Here is a 15635-nt window from a genome sequence, read left to right as displayed (position 1 = left end):
GAAACTATGTTAGCATTTTTTTTACAGTGAGTGCAGCTGCAGCGGAGGAAAAGTAGAAGAAAGAAACTTCTCTTCAGTTGTTCTCATTTACAATAAAACAATGCCCAAAGAATTTTCAGCACATATCCTTGTCAATTCACCTGAGTATATCTAGTATTTTAGAAGCAGCCAATAATAGTAACCTCAATAAACATGAAGCTGTCAATTTCTCAACTGAAGATGGTAATGTTTAGAAAATAAAATGGGGGAAGATAGGAAAAAAAATCATTAAAAAGTCTTAGTAATTTAATTTTTCTTCACAACTATCCCAGTAGTGTATCTAAAACAATTTCTATCTAGTTTCCAAGAACATAACAGGAAAGTAGAAATATTTCTGTATCATGCCCAATAATCAAATTTTATTTCAATAAATTAGAAGTAAATCAATAAATTATTAGCAGTATTTTTTAAAAATTCATTTACGGGATGTGGGCTTCACTGGCTGGGTCAGCATTTATTGTCTATCCCTGGTTGCCTTTGAGAAGGTGGTGCTGAGCTGCCTTCTTGAACCACTGCAATCAATGTCAAAGCCTCAATCTGCTAACCTTGCTATCAAAATATGCTCAATGACACAAAATAAACTTTCAAAAAAATGTTTCATTTCTACATCATGCAGCTTTTGATAAATAAAATCATTTGGCTCATGCATATAAACTGCATTCCAAACAAATTAATAATCTTTTAACTTTACAGTGATACCCCTGCATTAATAACCAACAGTAACAGGGCTACGATCTTATCTAATGGGGCTAAAGGCCAATAAGTCCCCTGGACCTGATGGGTTGCATCCTAGAATATTAAAGGAAGTAGCTACAGAGATAGTGGATGCACTAGTAGCAATCTTCCAAGAATCCTTAGATTCTGAAAAAGTCCCAGAAGATTGGAAAACTACCAATGTAACACCCTTATTCAAAAAGGGAGGGAGACCCCAAAAAACAGGTAACTATAGGCCAGTTAGCTTAACATGTCATTGGGAAAATGTTAGAGTCTATTATAAAGGATGTAATAGCAGAGTGTTTAGAAATACATAATCTAATCAAGCAGAGTCAGCATGGCTTCATGAAGGGGAAATCATGCCTGACAAATTTATTAGAATTCTTTTAAGAGGTAACAAGCAGGATAGATAAAGGGGAACCAGTAGATGTAATATATTTGGATTTCCAAAAGACATTTGATAAGGTACTGCATGTAAGGCTACTTAATAAAATAAGAGCCCATGGAGTTGAGGGTAGTATATGAGCATGGATAGAGGATTGGCTAATTAATAGAAGACAGAGTTGGGATAAAGTGGGCATTTTTAGGATTGCAACCTGTAACTAGTAGAGTGCCACAGGGATCACTGCTGGGGCCTCAATTATTTACAATATATATTAATGACTTAGATGAGGGAAGTGAATGTACTCTCGCCAAATTTGCAGATAATACAAAAATAGGTGAGAAGGCAAGTGTTGAGGGTGACACAAGGAGTCTACAAAGTGATATCGACAGATTAAGTGAATGGGCAAAAAAGTGGCAGGTGGAATATAACATGGGAAAATATGAGGTTATGCACTTTGGCAGGAAGAATAGAGGAGCTGAACATTATTTAAATGGAGAAAGACTGCAGAAGGCTGCAGCACAGAGGGATTTGGGAGTCCTTGTGCATGAATCCCAAAAAGCTCACATACAAGTTCAACAGGTAAAAGGGAAGGCAAATGGAATGTTAGCCTTTATTTCAAAGGGAATGGAGTATAAAAATAGGGAAGTCTTGCTAAAACTATAGAAGGCACTAGTTAGACCACAACTGGAAAACTGTAAACAGGTTTGGTCCCCTTATCTAAGATAGATATACTGGCATTGGAGGCAGTCCAGAGAAAGTTCACTAGGTTGATTCCGGGTCTGGAGGGATTTTCTTATGAGGAGAGGTCGAGTAGGTTGGACCTGTACTCATTGGAGTTTAGAAGAATGAGAGGCGAGCTTATTGAAACATAAGATTCTTTGGGGGCTTGACAGGGTAGATGCTAAGAGGTTGTTTCCCCTTGTGGGAGAGTCTAGGACCAGAGGGCATCATCTCAGAGTATGGGGTCGCCCATTTAAGATAGAGATAAGGAGGAATTTCTTCTCACAGAGGGTAGTTAATCTGTGGAATTCTTTACCACAGAGGGCTGTAGAGGCTGGGTCGTTAAGTATATTCAAGGCGGAGATAGACAAATTTTTAATCAGTAGGGGAATCAAGGATTATGGGGAAAAGGTGGGAAAGTGGAGTTGAGGATTATCAGATCAGCCATGATCTCATTGAATGGCAGAGTAGACGCGATGGGCCGAATGGCCTACTACTGCTCCTACATTTTATGGTTAACCATTGCTGGGGGTTGGGGGTCAGTTCCTAATTAACCTTTTTACAGAAACCTAAAACAGCACAGGTAAAGTAGCAAAACCATTCTTAACAGTTATTTGAAAAATATTTTGATGTATCACATGGAATGCAGCAGTTCATGGCGGCGGCTCACCAACTCTTTCTCAAGGGCAATTAGGAATGGGCAATTGTCCAACTGATCTTGTTGAACTGGTACGAGGTGCTTGCTAACTGTGTGGATGAGGAGAAGGTGGATGAGTAGACTGGCTTTGGCACCATGCTGAAGGATGCCATTCAAGTGGATGCAGTGAAGAGGAATGTGGCAGTTATAGGAGACAGTATAGTCAGGGGCATGGATACCGTTCTCTGCAGCCACAACAGGGAGCTCTGAAGGTTGTTTTGCCTGCCTTGTGCCAGGGTTAAGTACATCTCCTCATGGCTGGAGAGAAATTTGGATCGGGAGGAGGAGGATCCAATTGTCGTGGTCCATGTGGGAACCGATGACATAGCAGAACATCATCCCTGGTTCTACCTAGGAGAATTTGAGGAGTTAGGATCCAAATTAAAATGCAAAACATCAAAGATAACCATCTCAGGATTGCTACCTGAGCCATGTGTCAATTGGCATAGGGTTAAACAGATTAGAGAATTAAAGACATGACTCAAAGAGTGGTGTGGGAAGAAGGGGCGCTGGCATTACTCAGGGAAGAATAAGCATGTTGGATTGGGCTCCACTTGAACCGGGCTGGAATCAGTGTCCTGGCCAATCGTATAACCATAACGTGATGTATAACTTTCAGCTAATGGGGTGGGGGGGGGTTTTTTTTCGGGTGATGGGAGACTTAGAAATCAAAAGAGAAAGGTCGAGGTATTGGTACAGTATACTGCTGTTGGTAAAGGCAAGCAGAGTAGGACAGGAAGGGACAGAGTTTAGCAAAAATGTACATTAGCAAATAAGGTCATTTCAGGGAATAGAAATTTTAAAAAATGAAATTAAAGGTTCTTTAACTGAATGGATAAAGCATCTGCAACAAGATAGATGAATTTGCTGAACAAATAGAGGTAAATGATTTAGATCTAGTCATGATTATAGAAACATGGTTACAAGGTGATGAACGTTGGGAAATAAATATTCCAGGGTACAATATTAAGACAGACAGAAAGAAAGAATCTGGCCTCTGGAGATTATGAAGTAGAATCAGTATGGGTGGAAATCAGGAATAGCAAGAGTCAGAAAACACTGGTGGGAGTTGTTTTATAGGCCCTCAAACAGTAGTTATACCGTTTGCAGAGCATTAAACAAGAAATTATTGAAGCTTGTAACAAAGGAAATGTAATAACTGTGGGGGACTTAAATCTTCATATAGACTGGGGCATCAAATTGGCAAGAATGGTCAAGAACAGGTTTGTCCAACCTTTTCATGCGGGGTGGGGGGGGCCACATTTCAATTATTTTTTCTCAGTCAAGGGGCTGATGAGCTAATTTCAGGAAGATAAGGGTTTGGTGCAACATTAAACATGAACTTAAATAAAATGTTGAGGCATGAAGAAGCGGCAACTTGCCGAGCAAAGAAAGAAGCAATAAATTGATAATGTAAAACGAGTAGTCAATAAAAATAACTAATAGAGTGTGAGGGGGTCAAATTGTGCTTGTCCAGTTCACTCCCAGTCTCACTGTGCTAGTTAGTGCGAGTGTGTTGGCGTGTGGGGGGGGTGAGGCGATTGCGAACCCCTAGACTGGAAGTGAGCCAGACACACTAACAGCACGAGCAGCCGTCTCTCCCCTCACTCGGTAGTCACTCATTCCTTGCTCGCCAGCCATTTTGTCCCCGCTCAGCAGCCACTCTGACTCTTTCCCCCTCCCTGAAAACCCCTTCCCTCCCAAGCAAACTCACTTCTGCCGTCACGCCATTTTTTTCAGGCTGAAGAAAGCTGCTCCTCCAATCAGTGACAGATTCTCTCCCACATTTGCTGCTGATAGGATCACTAGTGACCTATCAACAGCAAACACAGTAGAGAAATGGCCTGTGATTGGAGGAGCAGCTCACTGCATAATCTTCAAATTCACTTACCAACATTTAGAACATGGGGTCTGCAAGCTGGATAGAGGGGCCTGTGGGGGGGATGGATAGTGGCCTGCGTGCTGTGTGTTAGACAAGCCTGGTCCAGAAGATGAGTTTATAGAATATTTTCATGAGTTTCTTGGAGCTGTACATAGTGGAACTGACTAGGGATAAGATCTTAGATCTAGTATTGTGTAATCAAACAGAGTTAATTAATGTCAGAGTAAAAGATCCACTGTGAAAGAGTGACCATAATACCATTCAATTCCATGTTAAGCTTGGAAGTGACATTTACCAATCACAAATGAAAACGCTAAACTTAAACAAAGCCAATTACATAGGTATGAAGGGGAAAACTGGTTACAGTTAATTAAGTAAATAGATTAAAACGTATGGAGGTAAATGAACAGTGAAAGGCATTTAAAGAAACAATTCAAAATGTTCAACAAAACTGCATTCCATTGAAGAACAAAAGCTCAGCAAGAAAGATCCATCCGTGGCTCACTCAGGAAGTTAGGATGGTATTAGATTAAAAGAACAGGCTTACAAAGTTGCAAAAACAGTAGCAAACCTGAGGATTGGGAGTATTTTAGAAACCAGCAAAGGGCCACCAAAAAGTTGATAAAAAGGGAAAAAAATAGAATGAGAGTAAACAAGCCAGAAATGTACAAAAGCTCTGACAGGCTGTTTTTTTAAGTAAATAAAAAGGAAGAGAGTATTAAAGTAAATGCCGGTCCCTGAGAAGCAGAGACAGAAGAAATAATCATGGGGAATGAGGAGTTAGCAGAGGCATTCAACAAATATTTGTGTCTTCTGCTGCGAAGATATATACAAGTTCCACACCAGAAATAGACAATAATCTAAGGGCTAAAAAAAGAAATTAGGGAAATTAATATCAGCAGAGATAAAGTGTTGGAGAAACTAAAGGGACTAAAATCCAACAAATCTCTGGGGCCTTATGGCCTACACCCTGGTGTTCTAAAAGAGATAGCTGCATGGATAGTGGATGTGTTACCTATGATTTTCCAAAATTCCTTAAATTCAGGAATGGTCCCACTGGATTGGAAGTTGGCAAATGTTGCACCACTGATCAAGAAAGGAGGAAGAATGTGACTACAGGCCAGTTAGCTTAAGACCATTGTTGAGAAAATGCTGGAATCTATTAAGGAAGTCTTAATAATGCACTTAAAAAAGCATAGTATGATTAGAACAATGGTTTTACTAAAGGGAAACCCTGTTCGACAAATTTATTAGTTTTTTGAAGATGTAACTAGTAGGGTAGATAACAGGAAACCAGTAGATGTAGTATACCTGGATTTCCAAAAGGCATCCGATAAGGTGTTGCACAAAAGGTTAATAGGCAAAACAAGGTCTCACAGAGTTGGGGAATATTATATTGGCATGGATAGAGGATTGGTTAATGGATAGAAAACAACTGGCAGGCAGTGAATAGTGTGGTGTCAGAAGGATCAGTGCTGGGGCGTCAGCTATTTACAATCTATTTTAATGCCTTAGATGAAGATATAGAGAATAATATACCCAAAGTTTGCTGATGATACCAAACTAGATAGAATGGTAAGCTGTGGGGAGGACAGAGGGGCTGCAAAGAGATATAGGCTGGGTAAGTGAGTGAGCAACAAGATGGCAGATGGAGTATAATATAAGGAAACGTGAAGTTATTCACATCAGTCGTAAGAATAAAAAACTAGATATTTTTTTAAAATGTGAGAAACTTGTAAATATTGATGTTCAGAGACTTGAGTGTGCTGGTACAAGGAATGCAGAAAGTTAGCATGCAGGTGCAGCAAGCAATTAGGAAGGAAAATGGTATGTTGGCCTTTGTTGCAAGAAGACTGGAGTACAAGAATAAAGAAGTCTTGCTACAGTTGTACAGGGTATTGGTGAGACCACATCTGGAGTAGTGCGCGCAGTTTTGGTCTCCACTTTTAAGAAAGGATATACTTGTATTGGAGGTGGTACATTGAAGGCCCACTAAATTGGTCTCTGGGATGAGGGGATTGTCCTATGATGAGAGGGTGAATAAATTGGGCTTATATTCTCTGGAGTTTAGAAGAATGAGAGGTGATCTCATTGAAACCTACAAAATCCTGAAACAGCTTGACAGGGTAAGAGCTGAGAGATTGTTTCCATTGGTCAGGGAATCTAAAACACAGGAGCACAGTCTCAGTCCTAAATGATTGGCCCCTTATCCTAAGATGAGGGGAAATTCCTTCGCTCAAAGGGTTGTGAAGCTTTGGAATTCTCTACACCAGAGGGTAGTGGATGCTCTATTATGCTGGAATAGACAGATATTTGATCTCTCAGGGAATTAAGGGACAAGGGAACGGGCAGGAAAATGGAGTTGAAACCCAAGGTCAGCCATGACCGTACTGAATGGCAGAGCAGGCTTGATAGGCTGTGTGGTCTACTCCTGCTCCTCTTCCTTAAGTCCTTATGGGCAATATAAGCTGGCATGGCCATTGACACCCACATACAGAGAACAAATAAATAAAAAAAATGTGCAACACTAATATCTGAACACTGAATCGTTCAGGGCCTTGTTTGCATTCTCTAGGCTACAGGAGCAATAGTACAGATAGTAACTTAGCATTTTACATTGAGTCTGTCATCGTGACGATCAACTCACTCAATTTCCTACATGCTCATCACAATAGTGTCGAAACTTCACTCAAGGGTTTCACGGGGTTAGCTACCTTTTTTGAACAAATTAAGTCTTGGTGTGTGTTTATTTCTCTTGTCCCTTCTGTCTTGGTGGGACACATGGCAACCTCCACCCCCAGTGGTCCCAAAGATTTACGGTAATTGGCAAAAGTAGCAATGACAACATGAGAAAAAACTTTTTCACGCAGCGAGTGAAGATCTGGAATGCACTGCCTGGGAGGGTGGTGATGGCAGATTCTATCAAGGCATTCACGGGAGAATTGGATTATTATCCGGAAAAGGAAGAATGTGCAGGGCAACAGGGAGAAGGTGGGGCTATGACGCTAGGTGAATTGCTCCTTTGGAGAGCTAGCACAGACACCAAAGGCTGAATGGCCTCCCATCTGCAGTGTAACCATTTTGAGATTGAGTAATTATTTTACGTGCACTTCTAAACCACCTTTATAGGGGTGTCCATTTCAGTCAGATTTTAGCTGACTCCAAAAATTTACACTACTAAAACTGCCTTTCTTATCCTGCCATAAGACTCAAACCCAGGAAAACTGAATTCTGTCTTCAGGAGGAAACCAATTTAGAACTATGACATATGAAAAGCCAGTTCCTGGAAGCTGACACAAAAGTTACAATAAAGGGGTTTTAAAGAACGAGTTACAAAAATAAAATTTGGAGAAGCTGGGTGCCACCTAGTGGCGTAAAGGAATATGACATGTTTTGTAACAGGAATAGGGGCTGAATTTGAAAACTCAGACTCATAATTATTAATGCTGCAAGCTGAAAAGTGAATATACAGCACAAAGTACAGGAACCAGTGCAAGCCACAGCATTAAGGAAGTATTGTGGCACGAAAGCTGATAGAAAGAGGAAGTAGTGATCAGGGAGACCAAATTTTACATGACTGCACAACAACATCCCCATGAACATTAAATTTCAAACTTTAACCTAAATCAAAATATTGACTTAATGCATGCTGGAGAAACTATGATATATTAGGACACCTAATAGACTGAACTACATCCGGTCATTCATGTGCAATAAACAAAAAGCTGATCTACTGCACACATTCACCATCAACAAGTACGAAATCTAGTCTGTGTGTATATCTCCTCACATCCTGTAAAACCCAATATTCTGAACCAATGACTACACTACAGCTCCCACAAGGCATTAAGCAACCCAGCTTCCATCACAATGCATGCGCAGAGGGCGCAAATGTACTGTGAGGCTGACTGAGAGAAAACCAAGCAACTAAGATTCAGCTCCCAGAAACCACAACACAGCCCCATGCTTTGATCCTGCTTCTTCCCTCTCTGACACTGCAGGACACAAGACCTGCACTTTGCCATTCTCTTCTTTTATCAACCCCAACTTGTCTCTCTAGACCACACTCCTGAGTTTATGTCTGTGTTTAATCTGATCCTGCTCTCCAGGTGGATCAATCTCCTGCTCTCTCCCTATATCTGACAGAAACCATATTTTGTTTCAACTCTGGGCCCCATTCTGGCCCTAGACTTTTCTGTTCTCCATCATGCTGTACTTCCCAAACTTCATTGCTTGTTCTTTCCATTCCCTTAAGGAAAGCAGTGGACATACTGGAGCGAATTTTAACAGGGAAAAAAACTGAAAGGCTTGGGAAGGTTAAAGTGTGAAAAAAAAACTGTTTCCAGACCCATTCTTGCCTACTTCAGGCCTTAACAGAGTCTGGAAAATGAACAACCTGTTTATAGGATCCAAGTTAGTTGGTGAAGCCAAAACCACGACACAGAGATTTTCTTTATTGAGACAGTTTATTAACTTGTTCAGTCTCACAGCTCTCGTCTCCCACAGATCAGTGTTCCAGCTATCCCCTATTTATATGTGCTCAAAGACAATCAATACCCATCACTTGTTGCTCTTAACCTTAACAATACAACTGACATCACAGTAACAAACCTTAACAATGCAATTAACAAGACATTAACAACTAACCCATGCCAAGGAGGTGGTTTGGAACTTTAAATATGACAATAAGGTGGACAGCCTCATTGTCATTCTGTTTGTCAACTTTAACTCTGGTTGGTTGCATTTCCTAAGCATCAGAGAACTTAGCAGTTTCATCAAGGTTCAAGATGAGGACTTGGTGGATTCAGGAGATAAATGCACTTCCATCTATCTCCTGGATCCAGGTGCCAGTCTGAAGAGCCCCCACAATCAAGTGCCACCACCGCCCTTTCATGATTTCCCCCCCAACTCCCTCCCACCACAACCAGGCCCTGGTTGATCTGCCATCACTAGCCAATACCAGGCTTCCAAACTACCTCTGCCTCCAGGAATCAACAGACCACCCTACTAAACCTACTTTCCTCCCCCACAATACTGGCACAGACTTACATGGTCCTGCTGCCTTCATAAGCCAGTCCCTGTCTCTCTTTTACAGCAGTCTCTCCCCACTTTGCTCAGTTAACTTAGAGGAAATGCTGTACAACAAATGTGTATCCTTGCAACACAAATTTCAAATCTTCAGTGAGGAGCACAATGCTCAAAATTAAATTCTCCAGTGCATGGATAGAAATTATAGTTAATAAACAAGTTTTCTGAAGAAGGTCCTTTGAAGAATAATTAGCAGCATGCATCAAAAAACGATGGCCGGAATTTTCTAGCCCCTCATGCCGGTGGGATCTTCTGGCTCCGCCGATGTGAATGGAGATTTCAATGCCTCGTCGGCCCCGCCGCAGTGGGGGTGGGGGCTAGAAAATTCTGGTCTATGTTGGAGTTCAACTACAAACATTTTATTTTAAATAAGTTCAGTGCTATCAATTTAATTACCTACACAAATATTTTTATAATTTTTTTAAACTGAAGTTGAAAGAGTTAAAAATGTACAAATATTAATTATTAGTGCTTAATGTTTAATATGGAAATATTGGCGTCTCTCACTTTTATTATTACATTATTCTAGTAAAGTTAAGGAAAGACAATTAAACTGCAGTAGATATGAAGGCATTTACACAAATTCTGATGTGGGGCAAGATCAATAAGGTTTGCTGATGTTTCTATCACGATAAATTTATTGCCACGTGAACTAGGTTGAACTTATTTTAACCTCCATTCCTTGTTCACGTTGTGTTTATTTCAAAATGTTATGAACATTATTTTTAAAAAGACTGGGATAAGGGAAATAGTGCATCATCGTGACTAATGAGAAGATGCTGGAGTTGGCCTCACATTATTAATGTGAAGCTGTTCATTACTGAAGGAGGAAAAACAAAATGCAAATCACTAAGTTCAACAGAATAAAAATTGGACAAAGACTCCCTGGCTTGCATGGCTCAGCTATTAAATGGAATGCCTCACAGGGCCATAAGCGAGATCTGAGTAGGGAAAGAGTTGAAGGAAATTATCGTTCCATGGTTTTCAGGTTTTAAACTATTGATTGCTTCCTGAGAAAAGTGCGAGCAAAATATACAGTAGGGATAAACAGAGCATTTTCAAGTTGGCAGACTGCAAGCAGTGAAATGCCACAAGGGTCAGTGCTGGGGCCTTTAGCTGATTACAACTTATATTGAAAACCTAGACAAAAAAGATTGAAAGTAATGTGTCCAAGTTTGCTGACGATACAAAACTAGGTGGCAATGCTATCGACGAGGAGGACACAGAGGCTGCAAAGAGATGTAGACAGGTTAAGTGAGTAGGTAACAAGGTGGCAAATGGAATATAATGAGGTCATTCACTTTGGTGGTAAGAATAGAAAAGCAGAATTTTTTTAAAAATGTAAAACTTGTAAATGTTGAAGTTGGGAATACTCCAAAAAGGAATACAAAGACGTGGGTTATAGCATCATTACAGAAATGAGGAGGCCATTTGGCCCATTGCAAGGTGTACCCGTACAACCAACAGAAAATTAGCATGCAGGTATAGCAAGAAATTAGGAAGGCAAATTGCACACTGGCTTTTATTCCAAGGGGACTGGAGTACAACAATAAATAAGCCTTACTGCAATTGTATAGGGCTTTGGTGAAACCATACCTGGAATACTCAGCACGGTTTTCATCTCTATAACTAAGGAAGGATATGCTTGCCTTGAAGGCAGTACAGTGAAGGTTCACTTGATTAGTTTCTCAGATGAGAGGGTTGCCCTAGGATGAGAGGCTGGGTAAATTGGGTCTATACTCTCTGGAATTTAGAAGAATGAGGTGATCTCATTGAAACATACAAGATTCTAAAAGGGCTTTACAGGGTAGACCAGAGAGGTTGTTTCCCCCTAGCTAAGAGCTCTTTTTTAAATTCGTTCATGGGATGTGAGCGTTGCTGGCAAGGTCAGTATTTATTTGTTGCTATCCTTAAACCACAGCCTCAGGATAAATGGTTGATCATTTAGGACTAAGATGAGGAGAAATTTCTTCACTTGGAGGATGGTGAATCTTTGGAATTCTCTACCCCAGAGGAATGTAAGTGCTCTATTGTTGGGTATATTCAAGGCTGAGAGAGATTTTTGATCTCTCAGGGATCAAGAACTATGGGTAGCTGGTAGGAAACTAGAGCTGAGGCAGAAGACTAGGTATGATCGTATCAAATGGTGAAGCAGACTCGAGGAACCAAATGATCCACTACTACCACTATTCTTATATTCTCCCATCACCAGTGTTTTAAAATTCTTTACTTGAAGAGCTTTTGTCATCACAGACTTTCTATTTGAGGTATTAACAGAGCCAACTTGAGTAAGACACAGAACTGCATTGTCAGGTGTGGGTCATGATTAGGCTATTTGCTCTAAATGGTCAGGAAACCCAGAAGCAGGACATTAATGTCATGGCTGAGTTAAAGAGACACTGCAAAACTGGTTTCACAAAGCTACTGCCGACCTCCCCTACTGAGTGGGTTCAAAAGTTAAAATTCTGCCTCTTCATTACTATAACTACAAACAGAGGAGCTGGGGAAGGGAGGCAGGGATGATGAAGACAGCCAGGCACCTCTGGACTTTCTGGTGTATTTAATATGGTGGGTACCTTTGATGGCAGGTTAACTAGGCAGCTGCCAACTGATTTTGGAAAACTCATTTCCTTTCTGCATGTCATTTGGAGACGATTACTTTGCAAATCTTAGCACAATGCTGCCACCCAGTGTTATATTTGTTTAATGCACCAGTATAAAACAGAAAAAAAGATAGCCAGTTACATGCATCAAAAATAGCCAACTCTAGGCCCAAATTCAGCCTGCTTCCCTATTTCAAACAGATTAAAGATTCACGATTTTAAAGAACAGAAGAAAGCTGCTTGTAGAAACAGATTATTTTCTATTCATGAAAGAATGGACCAACAGCCAATTCAGTACAGGAAGTTATCACTTTCAGCTGAGACCTTCCACTTAACACTGCTGATCTTCCAGGAATGATTTCCAGAGAACAAGGCTCTGTACTAAGATAGTTCCACCAGGTGAGGGGAATCTTATTTCATAAAGGTATAATTTGCAATGCCAACTAAGCTGTTTTTTGTCCAAGCCCTAAAGTACTAGATTCTAGTTTCTACCAATCTGTTTTCCTGGGAGAAGGTGGGGGGGGGGGGTGTGTGTGTGTGTGTGTGTGTAAGTGCTTTTCATTAATAGTTGTCATCTCACTCTTTGTGGCTCTGTAATAAGAGATGAGAAGATCCAAGTAGCTTTGGATGAGTTTTCAGACTTTCAATGGAATCCTTTTCCACTGAGTCAGAAATCAATTATTTTAATCTTTCAAGTTCCCACTGCTGGTTACAAAGTGTTAAAAACACAGGAGCATGAAAGGGAAAGCGAAAAGCAAAAGAGAAAGCAATAAAGGCATGGGTGCAAAGAAATATGCATATGGATGCGCTCGTAAAGAATACCATGGAAAAAGGCATAAGAAAATTAAAATAAGGTATATAATTTACAAATAAAGTTAAACAATTAAAACAGATAAGCAGAGGCCGGAAAACCAAAAGGGGAGACTGGGGAAGTTTCAATTTAAAATGATTACAGTAATAAAGCAATTCCTGTGTTGGGTGGTCATGGGTGGGCTGGCAGAGTCCCATGGAGGGTCATAACAATAGTTACCCAGAAGTTAGAAGCGGTTTTCATTCTAACTTTTCCTGGATAATTGTTACTGTAAGACAGTCGGAACCATCTGAAGTTTTCAATTTAAATCATACTTTCGGATGGTTCTGAGTGAAGGGCAATTGCCCAACGGAAGTTTGAACTGGGGGGCTGGTTGTCCAGTGCATCTTTGGGGTACCCCAACCCCAGTTATGACTCCTGGAAGATCAGAAGTTATGGGCCAATATGTTTCCATTTGCTATACTAGGACAAGTATGTCTGTATTATTGATACATTTTGGAAAGAGGTACATGGAATCCAGAAAACTGCCTTTATTTGTCAAACACTGACCCCATTAATATGCACCCACACATCTTCAATATAAACTAGTACACTATATTGGTATAACAACTCTACAGATTGCATAGATAATTGGGGTTATAAGAGAAAGAATGTGCAATATAAGCACTACTTCTGTGGATTCAACAGCTATGGAGCATGGGATTGTGCAGACCACAAAAAAAGTTCCATTGTCAGATTAAAGTCAATAAATGTATTGCAATACCAAGTTTTCACAACATTAGCATTACATACTTTTTAATTCAGCTTTCAATGCATTTTCAAAGATTGTGGCCAATTCATTTCACATTCTTGGAGTGGTGCAACCTTTTCATCTCTGAAACTGTAACCTTTTCAAGGTTTCCCCCATGGAACCAGTTAACATTGACATATTCCAAACTCACCTGAGAGAAAATATTTGCAGTGGGAGTCACTCTGTTGTCGACAATGCTGTAGAAAATTGCCAACAACCTATCCAGTGGGAATGGTTTGGGGCCAAGGAGGTGATTGCTGGTCTGTAAGAAACAAGGTTAATTAGACTGATCTGTCTTGGTAATAGTGCATCGAGGGACATTAAATGCCTGCAAGCCAATTAAGTGAACAACCACTCATTTATATAATTCATTTTCTTAAGCTGTTGTGCATCATGTTTTCAAAAAATAACTGCCATTAATTAATGAGATGGATGTTGCAATAATTGAGAAGAGTAGCTGAAGGTCTGTAGTCAACAGTGACAACACTATAAGGCAGCAAAATATCAATGTTTCCCTCTACACTGGTTTCATAAAACACCTAAAAATGTGTCAAAAGGAAAAAAACTCAAGTTTCCTATTTTCCGGTGACTGGATCCATCTTTTCCATTATAATTCATAATTTGAATCTTTAGACATCTAAGTCTGCTTACAATACCACACTAATCACCAAATGTGTGAGCATTTTTCTTTTCTCAGCTCTGACTCACCACTATAAAGGCTAGTTGTTAAGCAGTACTTTTCACAGTAAATTTTTAGACTTTTATTTATCCAAGACTGTTTTCTAAAATCTTCCTCAGGACAACTCACCCCAAGCATCTTACCTCCTCCCCATCTAACATGAAATCCCTAACACTTACGGCTGAATTTTCTCACGAACTTCGTGACAAAATGGAAGTCCCGAGACACACTTGCCGGCAATGCGACCAGCTCGGTGATATTCCCAGAGAAGGCCTCCTAATAGCTGTCGCCCTGGGCAGTTTTCCGATGTTGCTGGCCCAATCACAGGGCCGGCAGCTCTGAAGCCTCAGCATCTTCACCAGGAGAAGTGGGCGCTGCTGAGGGAGGTCAAGAATGGAGAGGATGTCGCAACATGGGGCTGCCTCTTGGAGAGGTAAGTTTAAGATTTGCAGAGGCAAAGCAGGCACTTCCCTCTTATCTGAAGGTGGCTCTGTTGAATACTTTACCAGGCAGTTTCAGGCCATTCTATTAATAATTGAACAAAACATGCATGCAAGCTAAATACACAGCAATTAAAAAGTGTAATGGTCTATAGAGTCATGCATGAACAGCGCTCACCAGGTTGGTGTGTACTCAACCAACGAAGTTACAGCTCACAAACAAATTCCAATAACAAACCTGCACATTGGTAATTTTATCCAACATTTCCTGAATGAACCAGAAAAACTGGTAACTGAAATTTTAAACAGCTAATTTTCCTCTACTTGGTGACCAGTCAGCTCTCACTATTGTCAGGTTTTCAGAAGTATAAACTGCGTGAGTGATTGCAATGCTTCTAGGTTTTTTTGCGGAAAGCATATAAAAACTAGACTTATTTGGTAACTTTATGACCCATCTGGTCTTACTCTAATTATGTGAACACAAATCATCAGAAATCGCTCGTCATTTATCGCAGAATCCATAATATAAAACTCTCATTCTGCAGTGCAAATAATTTCTGCTTGGGAAACAGCCAAATAGATCATAATGAAGTATAAAAGCAAAATACTGCAGATGCTGGAAATCTGAAATAAAAACAGAAAATGCTGGAAAAACTCAGCAGGTCTGGCAGCATCTGTGGAGAGAGAAACAGTGTTAACATTTCGAGTCTGTGTGATTTCTTCAGAGCTCTGAAGAAGAGTCACACGGACTCAAAACATTAACTCTTGTTTCGCTCTCCACAGATGC

At 40.3% G+C, this 15635-nt stretch overlaps 1 protein-coding gene across 2 annotated transcripts in view; it reads right to left on the bottom strand.

The window, feature by feature from the left end:
• orc5 (origin recognition complex, subunit 5) overlaps positions 1-15635 on the bottom strand; it is a 111562-nt gene that overhangs the window by 33280 nt on the left and 62647 nt on the right. For both annotated transcript variants that reach the window (XM_078553218.1, XM_078553219.1), the window contains exon 13: positions 13881-13991. In XM_078553218.1, coding sequence (XP_078409344.1) covers positions 13881-13991 — 111 coding nt within the window. The remainder of the gene's footprint in view (positions 1-13880; positions 13992-15635) is intronic.

The sequence above is a fragment of the Cetorhinus maximus genome, chromosome 12, assembly GCF_964194155.1.
Source record: "Cetorhinus maximus chromosome 12, sCetMax3.hap1.1, whole genome shotgun sequence".
Lineage (NCBI taxonomy): Eukaryota > Metazoa > Chordata > Chondrichthyes > Lamniformes > Cetorhinidae > Cetorhinus > Cetorhinus maximus.
This window is presented reverse-complemented; position numbering and strand designations above follow the sequence as displayed.